An 18,855-nucleotide genomic window follows, 5' to 3' on the forward strand; every position below is an offset into this window, starting at 1 on the left:
GGGATCTGTGCACCTGGGGAATCCCCCCCTCCAGCCCCCAAGTGCAGTGGGATCTGCACCCCTGGGTACGAGCGCTAGGCTTCTCCTCCCTCTGCCTGAGTACAGGAGTGCTCCCCAAAGGATTCTCTGTTCCTGAGTGCAGCAGGGGCCACAGCCTGCCCAATGCCCGGGAGGGAGGGGGCTCTGTCTCTGATGGGAGCCAGTCATCACCTGTGTGGAAGCAAACCCTCCGCGGGCGTTCTGCTGCCGGGCCAGCCAGGCCACGATGCCGGCAGCAGTGGCCATGTCCCTCGCGTTTATGCGTGGTTTGGAGAGGTAAGCCAGGAGCACGTAGGCTGTCAGCTCAACATCCACTGACTGAGTCCTAGGCCAGAAATCTGTGGCAGCCGGGGAGCTGGGCTTGGGGCTCCAGTGGATTTGGCCTCCTAGGGAAGAAAAAAATAACACACGAGTTACAAGGGGGAAAACACATCTCCAGAGATGGGGAAAGCCATAAAGGAATCATCCCAGTAGTCCGCAGGGGCCCAACCCAGGATTGCTCCCTACAGTCTTTGCTCTGGGGATTTGTCCACTCCTAGATCTCAGTGTTCCACTCCTTCCCTTGAAGAAAGTTGCTCATTCTCACAGACTCCTCTGTGTTACGAAGTGTTTCCTGAATGTCCAACCTGGAATGCCCCCCGTTGCTCTATGGCAGCCCGTGAGATCCACCCCCACAATCCACTTCCTCTTCATTCTTCATGATCACACCCTTCACCTACGGTAGCCTGTTACCATATTCACTGTGACTGGATAGCCAGCCAGCAGGAAACCAGCTCCTGGAAGTGCTCCAATGGCCCTAAATATCCTACAAAATCAGAGCATTTGTAATCGGGGGGGGGGGGGTTCAAAAGCACTCGGCCCTGGCTTACCTCTGCTCCCATTGAAGTCGGTGAGAGTTTTGCCATTTGCGTGTGCATGTTAGGTTTTAGTGCTGAGTATGTCTGACCAGGTCTAACTCCTTGATCCTGCAGTGCAGTTACTGCCCCTGTATAAAGACTATGAAAGCAGCCTTCTAAGTCCCTGTTCAGTCCCTCACAAAGCAGCCTGCCTGGCTTTACAGACTTCAAACCCCACAGAGCTTGACCAGAGCTGCTGCTGCCGAATGACCACACCGTGCTGGGCAGGTGTATGCTGCTTTTGCTCCCAGCAAATCAGACAACAATCCCTGCCCTAAAGAGCTGCCAGTTGAACCCAGTACCTGATTTGATGGCCTGTTCATCCAGCTTGTACAGCAGCTCCTGGGTCACCTCATAGTCCCCAGCCAGGGCGAAGGCGTAGGCCAACACAGCTTCCGTGTAAACATTGGTGACATTGTGAACGGCGTGAATGAGGCAACGTAAGGCCGCCTGCACCATGCTGCCCTGTGCGTGAGAAGTTGCCCACACAGAGGTCACATCTCAGACAGCTGGTATGCCTTTATCTGCAGGCTAGCTAGGGCCATGTATGAATGTGAGGACAATTGCACCAACTTCAGCGGGCTTACACCGGGGATGAATGAGACCCCTTGAGACTGCACTGACACAGTAACAACTATGAGCCAGACTCTGATCCCTGGGAAACGGGTGTAACTCCACGAATGCCAGTAGAGTTACTCCAGATACACTTGTGTAACAGAGCAGAATCTGCCCCACCGACCGGACTTTAACTCTACACTGCAACAGCTCTACAAGGCGCCTGCCCTGGAGATGCACAGGGATGCCTGTGTTACTAGCCCCCACTGCTCTGTCATGCCATGCCAATTATGCTGCGTGTGAGCTTCCTCCAGGCAGTGCCTTATCAACACCTGGCCTGGCAGATGCCAGCAGGGGAACACCCTCAGAGCCCTGCCCTCTTGGTGCCCAGCCACGGAAACGGTTGCAGCAGTGCGAGCTTCTCTAAAGCACTGCCCCACCAGTGCCCGCCCAGAGGGAGTCCAGCCTGCTCAGCTTCCTCACAGCAGCGCCCAGCTGGGGCCCTAGAGGAGGAAAGTGAGAGATGGGGGATGAGGCTGACGGGCTCACCTTGAGTGGCTGCCCCAGCTCCAGCAGAGCTGCAGTGATGTAGGCCCCCAGAGAGATCTCATCATTCACACCGCCCTGCGGGAAGTAGCAGCACACAGAGAGACGGGAGAGTGGACACACAGCACAGTTAGCAATCAAATGGCATTCTAATGGCGTGCCCAGGGGCTTAGCCAAAACCCATTTTCCTATTTAAAGGGGTTTCTAGGGTTGGGGAGGTGACTCCTTGGGGTGTGTTCCCTGTAAGAATCCTAAGGGATCTACCCCAGACTCTGTTCACTATAGTGCTGGTGAGAGGAATCCCAGGGCTGATCTCCCAGGATTCTCCTTGGCCCCCACACTCCTTTGCTGTCACAGCATCTGCCCATGTGTGCTCAGTTCCCCAGCTCTCCTGTCTGGCTTGGCTGCTATTTACCTTCATGGAAGAGTGGAAGAACCTCCCTTTGTTGGTAAAGCAGCCGCTGGGGAGCTGGTGAAGCTCCAGCCATTTCAGGGCATCTTGAATGTTCTTGTCATCTATGAAGACGGATTTTTTGGCTTGTCCAAAACTCTTAACCACAAATGCCGTCAGCCTAGGAAGGTGAGGATGGGGGGGCATGGGGAGAGACAGACAGACACAGATGCAAATGCTTAAATTCCTCCCCAGCAGAATTTAACTCAGCACCATTATACCAAGAATGACTTTGGCCCATCTGATTCATACAGTATTGAAAGTGAGAGGTAAAAGTTCCCCATTTGGGCCTATCCAGCCCTTCTCTGTAGGACCAACTCAGCATGGCCTCCCTATAGCACATGTTCTAGGACTTTGTCCAGTCTAATTGGAAAAGTCCGATGTGATGGGCCCTTGCTTTCCTCTCCTGGGAATCAGTTCCCCCCTCTCACTACCAGGAAGAGTTCCTAATCTTCAATCTATATTCCCCCTTTCTTAATTCCATCCCATGATCCCCAGGTAGCCTGTCATGCCTCCAACCACTAATCCCTCTCTCTCCTTCTTGTTTATGTCTTGCAGATACCTGTGGGCAGTTGTCTAAGGGGACTGGGGGTGATTATGGCATCGCAGAGCCAAGCCAGGCAGATTCAGCAATTTCCATTTCTCCTCCACCCACCTGATCAGTCTGGTTTCTCTTCTCTGAGCTCTCTCAAGTCCGTCAATGACTTCCAGCCCCTGGGATGCCCAGAGCTATAGAGAGGGGCACTAGCTTTCCCTACGCCCGCCCTGCTCCATGGGGCGATGCCTCTGTGTGTGCCACCCAAAACCACACTGCTCATCTAGCAGCCATATCACATTGCCAACTCCTATCTAATCTGCTCTCACTAGGTCTTTCTCAGCGTCACTGCTCCCAGTGAAGGCATGTGTGTATCAGAGGATCTTTCCCCAGCGGTAGTAGCTCGCATCTGTTCAGGCTGAGCATCGGAAGCAAGGGAAGGCACCAGCTCTTACCACGTGTTCCCCTCTCTATCGTGCTCCCCAAAGGCGCTGTATGCACCATGGCTGTGCTTGTATAGGAGCTGCCTCTGGTACCCTGGGGAGAGGGGAAAGAAAACTCATATATTGCACAGCTGTGCCAGGGTGAAGGCTGGTAGTTCCAGGGGAGGTGCAGGAGAGGGGCTATTGGCGTGGCCGGTGCCAGATTGGACACTATTGGAGCTGGGCTCAGGATACTTGCCTCTGCGCAGGAATCCCATCGCCCTCTCCCTGATCTCCGGGGTCAGCTGCCCTGTCTTCTCCAAATACTGCAGCACGTAGATGATGGGGGCGAACAGCACCATGTTCTGCTCCCCGCAGCCACTGGGCATCTGCACCAGCCGGTCCAGGTTCTGCAGCGCTGTCCCCATGATGTCCCCTGCCGGGGGGGGAGGCAAAAAAAGAGCCTTCAGTGCAATCTTAAATGCTTTCTTGCAGCTGATCATTCAAAACGACCTGGGGTGCCCAGTCCGGATCTGACAGCTCAATCTTTAATTACCAGGATGAGCGCTATGGCTGCGGGGATGCAGGAGGGGGACTCAGTCACGGGACGTTATGGGTGTTTGGCAAATGCCTAACCTAGGGAGAACAACACAGGTTGGATAGAGTGCGAACCGACTGGAAACCTTTGCCTCAATCCTCCAGTTAAAAAAGCTGAGCTGAACGCTAATGACAATGAGCCCTGCTTGTAAAAGGACACCAGTGGGGCTGTTTCTCTGGCTGTGCTGACAGGTGACCATGTTACACAGGGAGAGTAACCCAGAGGCATTTTTGCAGGGCCTGAGATTTTCCTGGCCTTTGAGGCAAGCAGATAGTGTTAGTAGGTCAGTGGCAGCTCGGGTGTCATTCTGTTTCATCACTGCAGTTGCCTCAATCTTATCTGGCCAGCTCAGAAGACTGAAATCCAAACAGGACGGTAGCTGTTCTCACCTCACGGGAAGTGGAAAATGCTGTAAATATGAGGGGGGAAAGCCTTGTTCTCTGTAATATCTCAAGGGCTTTCTGAAGTTAAGTCTCTTCTAGTGCAGTCAGGAGCCCGGGCCATGACTGCCTGGTCCAGGCCAGGCCCTGTAGTAGTCCTGCTACACTAGGCAGCATAGTCTATGAATGAATCCACAAGTCAGAGCCAGAGAGAACCTTAGGGTCTGGCTGCGTCCAGCAGCCTCAGTAAAGAATCCCCTTTTTCTTCATTCCAGCCAAGGCCAGTCTGTTCTCCACCGCAAGGCTGCACTATAGCTGTGAAACTCAGCAGTGTGGTACACGGCTGTGAGCATTATTGAGTATATCCCAGCCAGGCTCCCAAAGTCCTGTTCCAGCCGGCACTGGGCTCAGTGTAGGCCTTGGCCTGGATTCTCTGGGGGCAGCCTCTTTGTTCCAAAGTCCTGCTCAGGGGATCTTGCAGGGGATCTTCCCCCAGGACTCTCCCTTCCCCTTTAAAGCTGGGGTGCCAATCTAGAACTTCTGAAACAAGGTGGTTGGAAAATCTTGCAGAGATTCACTAATAAACAAGCATCAAATCTTTTGAGGCTTCCCCTGTCATTAATGGGACATGGCTGCCCAGCTCAGCACCTGTTTGTCTGTAACAGGAGTCAGTGAGCTCACACCCTGGGGCAACTTACCCAGGACAGAGATGGTAGCTCTGGCTGATCCTTTCACGACATTAGCAGGGAGGGTGAGGGACACAAGGTCTTTGACTGTATTTCCTGATGATCACACATTAAAGAAACAGCATTAGAAATCAAGCTGTATGACTCCAACCAAGGAGACAAGGTGGTAAGCAATACATCGATCTCCCCCATCATCCTGGCCAGTGCAGTCCACCCTCCAGGGCTCTGCCTAGTCCCAGTTTTAAAAATTCCCCAGTGATGGAGCTCCCAACATTCCTCTAAGGGAGATTCTCCCAGCTTTGTTATCACCCTGTCTATCTTAGAATCATAGAATATCAGGGTTGGAAGAGACCTCAGGAGGTCATCTAGTCCAACCCCCTGCTCAAAGCAGGACCAATCCCCAACTAAATCATCCCAGCCCAGGCTTTGTCAAGACCGACCTTAAAAACCTCTAAAAACTTACCTCCCTTTGCTCATTTTCACCTGGCTAGCCCCACCTATTCCATCAGATCCCTCACCAACAGCCTTTAGTTACTTGTGATCCCCTTTACAGCAGTAAATCCTGTACTAACTCTTCACAAGGCACTGGCAGAGTGATTAAGGAGATAAAATGGCATCCGAATACGAAAGCCATTACCCCAAACTCCAAGCATATAGATTTAAGTTTGGTCACCACTTGGCTGGGCATCTTCCTGGGGAAAACCTAGAATGCTGCAGGGAGGGATGGGGGGGACTCGAGGGGTGGGGGGTTCTTCCCTCTGAGTCAGTGTGGTGCTAGAGGGCGCTGTGCTAGAGGGAGCCGGGTGGGTGGCTCAGCAGAGGGTGCTCTCTCCCAGGCTGCGTGGTAGACGCAGTGGGATGCCAATGAGAGGGATTATTTTTTGTCTTTTCCTGTCCCGATACACCACGCCGAATAAGAAATACATTTTTACATATTCCTTTATCTGCCATCCCTGCACACCAGTCCCATTCCCTGCCACCAATCAAAGCAGGGACAAGGCTCCTGAGACCCCTCCGGTGCAGCTCTCCTACCTCCTCTAGGGCACAGCCGGCAGCTGTGAGCCTTCTCCACGAGCACTCCCTCTGGCTGTTGGAGCAGAGACAGAGGCATTGGAGGGGACAAACAGGGTTACAAACAAGATTTCCAAACAGCTGCAAAATCCATGTGTGATTTCAGGTCTCAAGGGGTTGTGCCCAAGCTGTCAGGAGCTTTACCCCCATTAGCCTCGGGCTGGGGTCTCTCTCCTTTTATCCCTATAGGGCTGGGCTGGAGTCCCCCTCCACAAGGAGCCCAGTGTTCCAGTCACAGTCCGGTCAGGGGAGCAGGAGGAACAAACCTAGAAGGAGGCACCACCCTGGTCTGTGATCACATGCCGGAGCTGGGGTCTGATGGAGAATGGCACAGACGGGAGTGTGGGTATGGCGTGCAGGGTGGCATGGGAAATGGTGCAGCGGGGAGGGTATAAGCGGGAGCGTTAGAGAAGCGTGGGCGACAGCAGTGACTGGTGCAAAGGCTTTGGGATGCTGGCTCCAGCTAATGGCACAGAATGAGAACTTTGTTCTCCAAACTCTCCCCCCTCCCTTCAACGATGGAGATGGGGTGACCCACGATCCTAAATCGTAAGGGACAGAGGGAAGCCTGGCCTCATACTGACCCGGATTAACAGGGGCTTGATCAGTGTATCTTTCCGTGGCATTGCTGGGGGGAAGGTTCTCCTGCCTCCACACTGTGGCGTGTTGTCCATCACTACTGTGCTGACCTTAATATTCGCCGTCCCTGTCAATCATATTGAACAGTGTCTGTTTCTCACAACCAGTGCCAGGCTGAGGCCATGTGCTCCAGCTGACATTTTGCTGACGCTGATCAGGCGGAGGCTAGAAGGTCTTGGGCTAGAAGGTCTTACTCTAGTTGGTCCTGATAGTCTGAATGGTCTCTTTGGTCTGGATCGGCCAGCTGGTCTAGCTGACTAGTCAGCATCACTGACCCCTGGTGTAAGTGACTCAGTGATGTTACACCAGGAGTGATTTTGGCCCATTAAGAATATCACTATAAAGGGTAAGTGTACTTTAATGCAGGTGGAGAGGGAAGACTCAGCAGCTCCTTGGAAACTGGAGACCCTCTTTATTGACAGGCTGTGTCCAGAATGGCAGCAACAATGCGAGCTTGCCCTGCATGTACCTGTGCGCCTCTCCCTACCCCAGGCCAATAAGAGTCTGCCTCGCCTTCGAGGGGCATAAGAGAGGGACTCCAAACCCTATCCATCCTGTCAACAGATGGGGGAGGCAATTAGTGTCAAGGTGGTTTTGTGTCTTGTCCCACTAGGGACTGGACTGAGAGCCAAGTGGGGACCTATATAAAGGCTCCATATAACACTCCCCAATCTCCGTGTGCCACCCAGGCCCTCTTCGTCACAGTCCAGTGGTCATGGACTTACCCGCCCCTCCACCACTGTCCCTGCCTTACCCAGTGTTGTGGCTGTCACGCTCCATGAGAAGGTTCTGGATTCTTCTACACACAGGCAGTGGACGTACCTGCAGCTGCTGCACAAGTCCACCCGGAAGTCTGGGGCTTTAGCCAGGGACACTTGGATCTGAGCGAGTGACAGAGGTAGGCAAGTGATTAGCGCAGCCTTGGAAAGCCCAGGGCACGGCACGGACTGCCACATCGGGCATGCTGCCACGTGTCGTGGCGGGGCACTCACCTGGATGCACTGCCTCAGGTAGTTGAAGACGGTGGCCTTTAGGGTGAAGGTCTCTCCCCGGACCAGAGAGTATGGCAGCGTCACATCCACGAAGAAGGGCTGGAATGTCACAAGGCTTGTGGTTGAGGCAAGTCCAAAGCCCAGCCTGGCCATGCAGAACATCCCGGCTTTCCACTCGGTGATGGTGTCAGGCACCGTGACTGGGATGTCCCTGTTTCCAGTGGGACTGAGAGGGGGAGAGCCATCACATAAAGCAATTTAACCCACCACCCTACAATGGGGGCAAAGCAGGGTCCCAGGCTCAGTGTGTGCAGTCACAATCCTGATATTATGGAGCAGCCAGTAACCCTAATCTCTAGTCCATTGGCTCTAGTCCATTGATATTAGCCCTCCCTAGGAATGAAAAAGAGATGGAAAGAGACTTCGTACTGGGCCATCTTTGGGCCATCCCCCAGGCCAGGACGGTTCCCTACAGTCTGTTCTCCAAGGCTTTGTCCAGGGCTCGTTTTAAATGTCCTCAGTGACGGAGCTTCCATCCCCTCCCTTGAGGAGACTCTGCTATAGTCCAGCAGACCCTCATTGTTAGAAAGGTTTCCTGGCACACTCCAGATTTGTGGGTTCCAACCCAAAGATACTGGGAGTGGGAGCCACACTTTGAATTCAGCTGGGAGTGTCTACCAAGTAGAGGATGCGCACTGAGTGGGGATGCTTGGTCTTGAACCAAAAGCAGTGTTTTTCTGTGCTAAGCGCGGTAAGAGCTGAACCCTGCTCCCCAAGTTCTGAGCTGGATTTTGGTTTGGCACATTACAAATATAGGGTTCAGCTACAAAATTCAGACCCAAGTGGGGGGGAATTCAGGCCCCTCTCCACAAAGATCTTTGGGGAATCTTTGGATTTGGGCTTTTGCTTCCTCTGCAGTGAGTCTAATCATGTGATCCACGCTCAGCAAACCCTTCTGTTTCAAAGAGAAAGACCAAAGGAGACAACCCCTTGCTCTGGTACAAAAATAGGTGTTTAGTGTCAGTATAAATACATTTGATCTACTCTCAAGAGTCAACAGTGACTCCTTTGCTACATCTGGTATATGGATAGAAGGGACCTGCCATGAGAGTTATGAGCAAAGATAAATGAATTCAATGTGTCTTGCTTGACTAAGGACAACAAAGGGGTGATAACTGTCTGTGATCATGGAGGTGTGTAAAGACCAGATAGGTTCAGGAGGCTACAGAGAGATTATGTAGGAGGAAATGTGATAGAAACTGAGCAAAGCAAGAGATTCTGGATGTAGATCAGGAAATATTCCCTAACACTTAGGATCTATTGATTGGGAGAAAACTTCGCCAAATGGAGCAGTGGAAATGCCATTGCTTGAATCACCATCAACCAGGACTAGACAATGCCCTGGAGAATGTGTTGTGAGAACTAACCTGTACTGGCTGGGACAATGGAGGGACTGGTAAATCTTTTCCATTTGGGGTTTTTAGAATTCCTAGGTCTGGCTTTTAATACAAACACTGGGGAGAAATCACCCAGACTTAACAAGAAAGGGCACAGTTTCCCTTCAGCCCCCATGGCATTCATCCAGCTGCTAATACCTACCCAACAGAGATCAAATCCCAGAGCCAGGTTTCAGGGAAATACTGACGAACTCTCCCTGGGATAGCGGGTTCTGGAGGAGCCTCTGAAACAAAGAATACAGATTCCCCGTCAGGATTTGGGCAGGTTAACCTCCTCAGCCACAGACTGTCCAGCACTGGGACGGCCAGTTCAGCTGGCTGAGGGAGGGTGCCAGGGCTGATACTCTGTGAGTGAGGGGTTAGTCTGACACTGGAGATGGAAGATTCAGGACAAAGCCACACTTGGTCCTGGGGACTGGCCCTCCATTAGTCTCTACGCAATGCCCCCAAAAGGATTATATGGCCTGTTACTTGGAGATGCTTCTGACTCTTTAAGTGCCAAAGCTGAGAAGGAGCCCTGCCCCTCACTGACAAGTGGGTGGGTGTTGCACCCATTAGGGGCAGTGGGTGTTCCCAGCATGGGGCACATGGTGAGAGATAGCTGGCAGCTAGGCTGTGCCTGGGACCTGGAAAGAAGAGCCTGGCAGAGGGATGCACTTGGGATTGGGCTGGGGTGATGGAAGCTCCTATGGGAAAGGAGGGAAATGGGGAAGGCTAGGGCCTTGGGGAAAGGGGAGAAGGGGAGGCCTCCGCAGGGTGGTCTTAGCGGTGGTTGCTTATGCTGTGCCTACCCAACAGCACCAGGGCACTGTCGGTGCGGCTAGGCTTTCCTCCCTTCATGCTGGGGGAACTGCAAGTGCCATGGTGATCCTCTGGTGGGCCCCGCTGCCTCAATGCACAGCCAGTCACATCACTGCTCTCCTGCCATTGGCAGCCTACTGTGTTTGAATTGTGGGCCTGATCCAAAGGCCACTGAAGTGTCACCGGGGCCTTAACGCAGTGTCCCAGATGCACTAGGGAGGGAATATGGAGACAAATCCACCCGACCCTAATCTCCACCTCTTGGCATCACGCTTCTCCACAGTGCTCCCCCCACAATGGATCTGTGGTTTAAGTTTGTCCCAGGTCAACGGGATCTGTGCTCAATCTGTCTTGGTTCTGGATGGCTCTTTTGCTGGGAGTTGACTGCTGGGATGTCCCCCCCCAATCCCAGACTGCTGAAGGAGCAGAAAGAAAAAAAAGCAAAAGAGAAAGGAAAAAGGGAGAGTGAAGGATCTGTTTAGCAGCTTGGAGAAGAGGAAGGAAATACTGAAAAGAAAGAGCAGAGACAGACAGCCATGAAATATTTGAAGAAGCCAGAAGATTTAGAGAGTGCAAAGTGAATAGCTACAAAGGAAATCACTGTTACCTTGGCCAGAGAGGGCAAAGTTTTGAGAATAGTTTGATAGCAACTCAGAAGATCAGGTAAACTTAATTATAAATATAAATTATAACACTTTGCATTGCTCAGCACCAAGGGGCTCAAAGCACTTTGCAACAATAATGATTTAAGCCTTATAATCCCACTGTGAAGCAGCGCAGTATCATTATCCCCCTTTTACAGATGGGGAAACTGAGGCACACAGAGGGAGTGACTTGCTCAGGGCAACAGAGCAGGCCAGTGGCACAGATGCGAAGAGAACCCAGGTCTCAGAACTCCCTGTGCTGAGGACTAAGCACTGGGCAACTCCCACTTCCGGATTTTGGCCTCAGCCCTGGTTTTCTCTCAGTATCCATTGGCCAGGCAGAGGCAGGGATACCCATCCAGCAGCTGGAGGGAGGGAATAAATAAAGCTTACCCAGGATGCTGATGGGCCTTAGTGGGGGTGCTGTTGGCCTGTTGTCCACTGGATAATAGCACTGAGTCCGCTTCTTTATCATGAGATTGGAAAAGATTTTCAGGCCTATGCTCTGTTACGAAGAAAAAGAGAGCAGCAGCTGCAAGATGGCAAGGCTAGATTAATTAATAACAGTGATCTAATCTGAGCTGATGGGATCAGCCTTGTGTCCAGGGTGGTACGGGGCTGCTCTGCCCCAGGAGGGGATACACCTCAGACTCCTGTTCCCTCCATGCGCTGGGAGGGCGGCACATCACTGCATCTCTTTTTGAGGTGCAGTTTACTTCCCCGTAGGTCCTTTGTGGCTGTTCAGAGGTCTGAGCCTCATTGCCCGTGATTCCCCTGCATGGCCTCGTAGGATCATGGCACAGCCCTGCCCGCTGTGACAAATCTATGAGCACCTGGGGCTGCATTGCACATAGTGGGAGAGTGCCCAGTATGAGTCACCCAGACAATCTCCTGAAGGTCCCATTTGATTCTCAACCCCAAGCACTGACTGAAGCCTCCAGTCCTCTCCCCTCGTCAAAAGGGGAGTCTCGGAGACTCGGATGGGCCATTTAATGTCCAGTGACTCCAGTCACCTGCCCAACGTGGTGGCACTGCCAAGGAGTGCTGGGTTCTACTGCCACCGCTCAGAGGTGCCCACCTCGCCTGCCCTGCCCCAGCCAGCGAGCGTTACTGCCTGGCTATTGGCTGGGAAGGAGTAAAGGGGATAACACTTATCCCTGGAGGAAAATGATCTAGAAATCGGGAGCGTCCTGTAATGATGAATTCTAGGAGCTTGTGGCACAGTCTCCCCAAGGGATGAGGTGGAAACCACACAGCGCTTGGGACACTAAAGCTAAGACTGGGCAAAGCACAGGGGAATAAACTGCAGGGAGTCAACCTGTTGGGGGAGGGCACTTTCCCACTGGCTTGTGTTTTCCCGGGTGCCATTTCCATGCAGATTCCAGGAAAGGATCAGAGACAATTACCCTGAAGAGGTTAAAGACATCCGGCTGATAGGGATACCAAGGCCTCCGTGACACCACTGGTAATAAAGGTGGAAGTCGCACACATAGATCTGGGTATTCCTCAACTTGGTAGGGGTACCCATGGCGGTGTATGAAAGGGAATAACTCATAGACCTAGGGAAACCAACAGAATGGAAAGAACCAGGCAGGGAGGAGCAGGTATCTATCACCCTCACACCATCCCAGAGACAAATGTCCCACACTTGCCCCTCCCTAGCACAGAAACACCCTTCACCCCACAGCCCAGCTTTCAACTCCAGCCCATTCCCCTGCAGACCTGCTGGTTCACAAGTCACTCCCCCTTTGTCTCTCCTCAATCCATCCCTGGTCCTTGGTGAGCATGACTCTGAGGGACAGACAGTCACTCACTGTGTGGTTGGTGAGCTCTTTCTCTGGCCTCATGAGGAGCACGCTCTTGTCCACTGCCCGGACTGCACACACCGAGCCGGAAGCTGCCTGAAGCTGGAGCTGGACTGTCGATCCTGGGAGAGTTTCTTTAGCTGAGAAGCCCATCTTCACCTTGATCAGCACATGGGGAAAGCAAGCAACAGTGGAAGAGAAAAAGAGATGTTACCTTTATGGGCCTTCCCACCCCTCCATCTCCACCCCTTCTTTTTCTCATCCCCACTCGCCGACGGCAAACACCCTCTCCAGCTCTTTCCTCTGTTCACTCACTCTCTGTGCCTCTGCTCTGTCTGGCAGTGGGGCCAGTGGATCTTTCCTTTCAGCCCTACCCAGTGTTTTGGTTGGGAAGACATGGTGGCTGGGTCTTTTTAGTGGAGCTCACCCAGTCCTTTGGTCTTCTAACTCTGCCCCAAGGCTAGGCACAGCTAGCAGAGCACTGCTCAGTGCATGGAGACAGCAGCTGATTCCCACTTCACACTCTGAACTGTCCCACAGAGGCCTCCTCCCCCCAGGATTCACTGACTCCCTTCGACGCAGATTCTGTGGGCCCCAAAAGGCATCTCTGACAGCAAGAGATCGCTGGGACAGGCAAAGTAGTGATAAGTCCAGGGGTAAATGGCATTACAGCACTGCACAACTGACCACATGCATCCTGGTGCCTCACTTTCCTCTGTGACAGCAGGTAGTGGCCATGGCTGGATGAAGGAAACCAGACTTGATGATCCAGCGCTGTGGAAGGTGGGATACTGCATTAGGCAGACTTATGGTCTGATCTGGTATAGGAAAAGGAGTGAGACCAGACTAGATGAAGCTGGTGCCTTGCCCACTCTAAATACTCTCATGCAGACCAGTCACTGTGGAAGCTCTGTGCCCCTGGGACCTGCATTTTCACACAATGCTTGCACCCATTTTCTCCTCTCTGAAGACTCTGGGGCTCCGGTTTACCCAAGGTGCACCAATCCCTCCCGGCTCTTCCTCCTCAGCACCACCCCCAGTTTTCCCCTCAGTTGCAAGCCTCACCTGGTTTCTGAAGCACATGGCAACATCAAACTGGATGCTGTCGGCTGCCACTCCTTTGCTGGGGAAGATGGCATACACCACTAATGAAGGGGTGGGCGTGAAGTCAGAGGTGAAGGTCAGAGGGATGGAGAAGGAGCCTTTCAGTGCTTGATGGAAAGAGAAAAAGTGTTACCATCACAACTCCACCAAGATCTCCTCCTATCCCCTCTGCCTCCCTGAATGTCTAACGCACCCTTCCCTGTGGTATTGAAGCATCTCCCAATATCCTTCCACTTTCTTTTCCATGTCCTCCTCTCTGCTCTATCCTTCCCTCAATCCTTTTCAGTCTCTCCTCCCTTCTCTCCCTCCCCACTCCATCATTCCATCCTCAATTTCCTTTGTCCCAGAGGCTATGATTTCTTCCCACAAGCCTCTCATCTATTGCCCATGTGTTATAACTCAGCCATGGAACCAGGTTACTCAGAACCAAGGGAGATTTCAAGGGAAACCTATGACCATTGGCCTCCAGGAGCCCTTTAGGAACTCCACCCTCTAAATCAGCCCTGGGACCAAGTGTCAGAACTCACTGCTCAGTTTCCCAATCCGTATGTTCTTCTGGCCCCTGACGACAATCCCGACTTTCCCAGTGACCTAAGAGAGGAGAAAAACTAGATGAATTTGCATGCTGTTATCCTCAGAATGCAATCAACCCCACCCCATGCACCCAAGTATAGCACACAGGTTGCACCCTTGATGGAACTGAGGCTCTAAGATAAGGGTCTTTTCACCTCTAGGATACTGGCTGATTCAGGGAGACCAGGGAATGGGATGAGGAGTCTTCCCCGCCAAGGGAACCAGTTATGAGTTGACCCCAGGTCAGGGGCAACGGATGGATGGTGAGTGTGTCAACGGATCAGGGTGTGGGAGATGGGGTCTTTCACCTCCAGAGAACAGACTCTAATCAAGCCTGGATGAACAGTGACCAGAAGTCATTCCCACTGGGTGGCTTTTTGGCAGCCTGTCTAAAAGGAATGAGGGGTTCTCAGTCCAGTTCCTAGTGAGAGAAGCGTGTGCATCAGAAAAACCCACCATCCCTATTGACGCTGAGTGGCCTACTGTTGGCAGCCTCAGCAGAGGCCAAGGATGGAATAAACCACACAGACTGAACTCCTCTCTCACCCATGGAGATGTCCCTAGGGCCCAGCTGAGGGTCATGTTGTGGAGAAGTTTGAACTGCCACTCCACATACAGCACCCAGAGTGCTTGCCCATCTGGCACTTTCCCTCAGTGTGAAATTAAGCGACAGCTACAGTGTTTCCCTGTAGGCTTCAGCTCAGCATCCCACCCCAATGTGGGCTGCTCTCCCCTTCCCCATTCATGATTATCCCTCCACTGTGACTCACATAGTAGGCAAAATCCATGCGGCTGGCTCCTTCTCCCAGGTCCTTCCGGCTGAGGGCAAATGTAACCTGGACATTCTGCTTCAGCCCGCAGGGCAGCGTTCCCGGCAGTGGGTGTATCTTCAGGAAGCTCTTGGTTGTGACATGGAACGGCTGCAGGTACTGGTAAGTGTTCACATAACCAACGTTGATCTTCCCAGGTTCCTGCACCAGATCCTCCAGTTTGAATCTTCCCTAGGATAAGGTCACAGACACACAGAAATTAGGGATGAAGACCTGTACAGTCACATTTTATCTCCTCCTTCTCCCCAACCCACACCAAGGCAGTCTATGCTCGAGGCCATTGTTCGTGACCAGCTATAAATGTCTCAAGAGATAGGGCTTCCACCACTTCCCTTGGGAAAGGCTATTCCTAATAAGCGCATTGCCAGAGCCGTGTAGGGAGCCCAGGACTGGAATAGCAGAGGGGCTGCAGGGGCAAGACTCGGGGGTGTTGGCTGGGCTGTTTGGTTCCAGGTCTTCACGTTCATGAACACAAGTGTTGAATCTTCTGGACTTACCTCCAAAGAGACCGACGAGCTATTCCAGGCAGTTGTGTCCATGTTGAATGAAGCTCTCCCAGTGCCATCTGTGATGTATGTTTTGTTAAACCGTCGCCCCATGTAGCTTATCACGAGGTAAACTTTTGCGCTTTTCATAATATCCCCAAGATGATCCTGTAGTTTAATCTGGTTGCACCACAGAGGGACATAAAAACTAAGATCTCTCATCTCCTTTAGTGTCCTATGCATCCGGCCTATGATTAATGCACCTCCAGAGCACTGATTGCAAACTAGCCCTAGAGCAGGGGCACTGGCTGGCTCAGGGGAATTGGAGCTGGCTCTTTTCACCTCTAGGGCACTGGTTCCAGTCTGGAGCCATGTCAGGCAAAAGGGATATTAAGCTTTCCTACCTCTAAAGCCAAGTATTCAGTATCAGCCAAGCTGAGAGTGGTTGAAAATTGTCCACCCTCAGCTATATGGTGGCCTGTGTGAAAAGAGTTGGTGGGGGTCAGTCCAGTTCCTATTGGACAGGGGTCCAATTACATCTGCTAATGGCATTAATTAACCCCTTTGATTGACTCTCAGCAGAAATCAGAGGTGAAACTACCTAAGAAAACTGGGGAAGGAGGGTGGATGTGTTGTGAAAATGCCCAACTCTTGCAGAGTGCAGAGAGCAAAAAGAGCACCGGAAAACCTTGGGGTGAGGGGACATGTCCCCCACAGGTGGCTGTACCTCGAACAGATGCTGAATGAACTTCTCTGCCAGCCTAGTGGGAGTACATCTAAAGCAAGACTAAGGCCCATTGACACGGGGGAGAGGGAGGGAAGCTGTATACATAGTGGGGACAAAGAGATCTTGTCAGCTCTCCACCAGGTGTTGGTTCAGCACAATTTATCAGCCACTAAATTCACTTGCAAACTAGGGGAAGGAAAGAGATGGGGAGAATCACCTTCCCTCTGTAGGGGACTCCAGGGATGTAGTAATCATCCAGCTTCTCAAAGGTGGCAGTCACAGCTGTCCTGGAGATGAGGAATTGGCCAGAGGCATTGATTTGCACCCCTAAGTGAAAGGCAGAGAGGGTGGGGTGAGGGATGAAAGCTAGTGAAGCTGGCACCAGGGAATGACTCCACCTAGAGAATGGCCCCTGGTTATCCAGCCTTTGTTTGATTTCATTTCATTATTCCTGTAACCCCCAGTGGGAACCTGCTAAACAGTTCCTGCTTGGCATCTGTACCCTTCAGAGACACGGAGACTGTTAGCATGGCGTGTTTCCCCAGAGTTGTCAAACGCACCTCTGTAAAATCACTCCCTACATTCACAGCTACTCCCAACCCCATTGTGAAGCAACACTGCCTCAGAGCAGAGATCTCTGCAGGACACACGCAGCCCAGAAAGCTCTCTGGCTCTCCTGATGCCTTGACGCAGCGCTCTGAAAGGAATGGACAAAAAGAGGGATGAAGAGCTCCTGATCCCCTCCCACGCCATTGGTGTGACCAGTCTGGAAATACCTTCCATCTCGGCCCCTTCCCTGTACCATGTGGTTCCACGTGTCTCATGCATCTGTGCTCACCTGTGCCGTCTTCCACCAGAGAGGCGTCTGCACTGAGCTTGCTGTCATACTCGTAGGAGGTGAGGTTAAAGACTGCCATGCTCACAGAAGTGGAGAAGCAGCCCCTGCTGGTGGTCTGGAAATGGAAAGGGAGCATGCATTAGCTGTGCCCGAGTGGAGGGACAGTGGAGACAGGAAGGAGTTACTGGGCCACACAAGCTTTGTGCAACTATTTCCCATGCTACCGAATGGGCAGTGCTGCTGCCCTCTCCTGTCCCTCCCTTTCCCTGACACCTCTGTCTCCACAGTGCTCCCTTCCTACCCACTTACCCTCTCCGATCTGGCTAACCAGCTCACCTGGCCACTGTACTCCTCACAGATATCTGTGCCAAAGTGTCTTGGGGGCCGCTTGGATCGCCAAGCTTTCTGACACAGGGTCACTCGGACGGTGCCCTGCACTGCTCTCCCATAGGTGTACCTGTGAGGGGCAGGGCAGAGGAGAAAGAAAACCAGGAGAGAAACACTAAGGAAAGAGAGAAATATCGTAGAGTGTGTGGTGGCATGCGCACTGTGCTCCTCTATGGGTGCCTCCCTCCTGAGGATCTCAAACACTCACAAATGAAACCTCCACTGTGAGGGAGGTCAGTACCAGTATCCCCATGTGACAGTCTCTTCTTCAGAGCTTTGCCCAGTTTGATTTCAAATAACCTAAGCTGGGGCTTCCCCACTTCTGAGTGGGGGGATGATGTCACAGTCTAGCAAATCAGTGATAAGAATGTTTCCTCATAACGCAGCCTGAAATTTACCCCTTCGCTCCTGGCTCTCCCCATTCAGTGTCTTCTTGAACATTTTCTCCCGCTCTGTGGAGTTTACACCATCCAAGTAGCAGTAGAGCATTCGCTCATCCTCCTTCCCCACCCTCCCCCACCCCCGCATTAGCCATTGCTAACAGTTGTGGCTCCAGCGAAATCCACCCACTCCGCCTATGAAGCAAATACGGTCAGCAGAGTTTAAGCAATGAGAAGTGGTGTGTTCTTCCCAAAAGTGATGGTGCGTGTTCCTTCGCGTCAAGAAGGGTCTCTCCAGCCTGGTATGTGTACCTTACCCTACCCCAGCTCTTTTCAGGTGGGCATGTGTATCTTCCAAGGAGACAGTCTCTCCAGCCTAGCACAGGGTTCCCCTCTCTGAGCGAGAGCCACTCTCTAGCTGGATTCATGTAGATCTTCCAGAGGGAAAGACAATGGCTTGGATCTTGCATTACCCAGTGAATCTCTTGGTATCTGAAGAGGAACCCAATGTTTGCCCCTTCTCCTTTCCCATTTCTTTCCTTTGATGGATTCAGGGGAAGGGCAGGGACTTGGGGAAGGGGTGCGTGACCACTGATTAGCAGCTCCCTCCCCGCAAAGCAGCCTCCTCACCTGCCACACACGTGGAGCGGGAAGGTTTTATCCAATGCATAAATCTGAGTTGGCCCCTCAAAGAAAACCTCAAATTTTGGCAGCACTAGAAGGAAAAGCCAGAGAGAGCAGGTGAAGAGCAGGCTGCCAGGATATAGGCTCAGGGAGGGGTCTCACAAGAGAACAGGGTGTGTGGGTGTATAGGGGGGATGTAGGCCAGGAGTGAATGAACAAGGGGAGGAGTGTATCCTATAGGTCACTGCTGGGATCCCTCAATGAAATGGTGTTGGAGGAATTTCCAGCACTGCTGTCATACTATTCCAGCCCAAGTATTAACTAGGCATCTTGGTGAAGTGACATTTCAACTTGTCCTGACTGTGATTCCCGCATCACCCCATCAGGTGC

The 18,855-nt window shown here is 52.3% G+C and overlaps 1 protein-coding gene across 1 annotated transcript in view; it reads right to left on the bottom strand.

Annotated features, from left to right (window-relative positions):
* Nucleotides 1-18,855, bottom strand: part of LOC144269984 (alpha-2-macroglobulin-like protein 1) — a 28,796-nt gene that overhangs the window by 2,722 nt on the left and 7,219 nt on the right. The window contains exons 7-29 of the mRNA XM_077826163.1: nucleotides 18,472-18,556; nucleotides 17,411-17,531; nucleotides 17,075-17,189; nucleotides 16,454-16,563; nucleotides 15,522-15,689; nucleotides 14,965-15,195; nucleotides 14,149-14,212; nucleotides 13,583-13,728; nucleotides 12,527-12,676; nucleotides 12,119-12,271; nucleotides 11,106-11,217; nucleotides 9,410-9,491; nucleotides 7,811-8,036; nucleotides 7,573-7,699; nucleotides 6,764-6,885; nucleotides 6,141-6,195; nucleotides 5,121-5,204; nucleotides 3,704-3,880; nucleotides 3,478-3,559; nucleotides 2,452-2,608; nucleotides 2,040-2,114; nucleotides 1,238-1,400; nucleotides 211-425 (exon numbers count right to left, since the gene is read on the bottom strand). Of these exons, the coding sequence (XP_077682289.1) occupies nucleotides 211-425; nucleotides 1,238-1,400; nucleotides 2,040-2,114; nucleotides 2,452-2,608; nucleotides 3,478-3,559; nucleotides 3,704-3,880; nucleotides 5,121-5,204; nucleotides 6,141-6,195; nucleotides 6,764-6,885; nucleotides 7,573-7,699; nucleotides 7,811-8,036; nucleotides 9,410-9,491; nucleotides 11,106-11,217; nucleotides 12,119-12,271; nucleotides 12,527-12,676; nucleotides 13,583-13,728; nucleotides 14,149-14,212; nucleotides 14,965-15,195; nucleotides 15,522-15,689; nucleotides 16,454-16,563; nucleotides 17,075-17,189; nucleotides 17,411-17,531; nucleotides 18,472-18,556 (3,020 nt within the window). The remainder of the gene's footprint in view (nucleotides 1-210; nucleotides 426-1,237; nucleotides 1,401-2,039; nucleotides 2,115-2,451; nucleotides 2,609-3,477; nucleotides 3,560-3,703; nucleotides 3,881-5,120; nucleotides 5,205-6,140; nucleotides 6,196-6,763; nucleotides 6,886-7,572; nucleotides 7,700-7,810; nucleotides 8,037-9,409; nucleotides 9,492-11,105; nucleotides 11,218-12,118; nucleotides 12,272-12,526; nucleotides 12,677-13,582; nucleotides 13,729-14,148; nucleotides 14,213-14,964; nucleotides 15,196-15,521; nucleotides 15,690-16,453; nucleotides 16,564-17,074; nucleotides 17,190-17,410; nucleotides 17,532-18,471; nucleotides 18,557-18,855) is intronic.

This window comes from Eretmochelys imbricata, chromosome 1 (genome assembly GCF_965152235.1).
Source record: "Eretmochelys imbricata isolate rEreImb1 chromosome 1, rEreImb1.hap1, whole genome shotgun sequence".
NCBI classification, from domain to species: domain Eukaryota; kingdom Metazoa; phylum Chordata; order Testudines; family Cheloniidae; genus Eretmochelys; species Eretmochelys imbricata.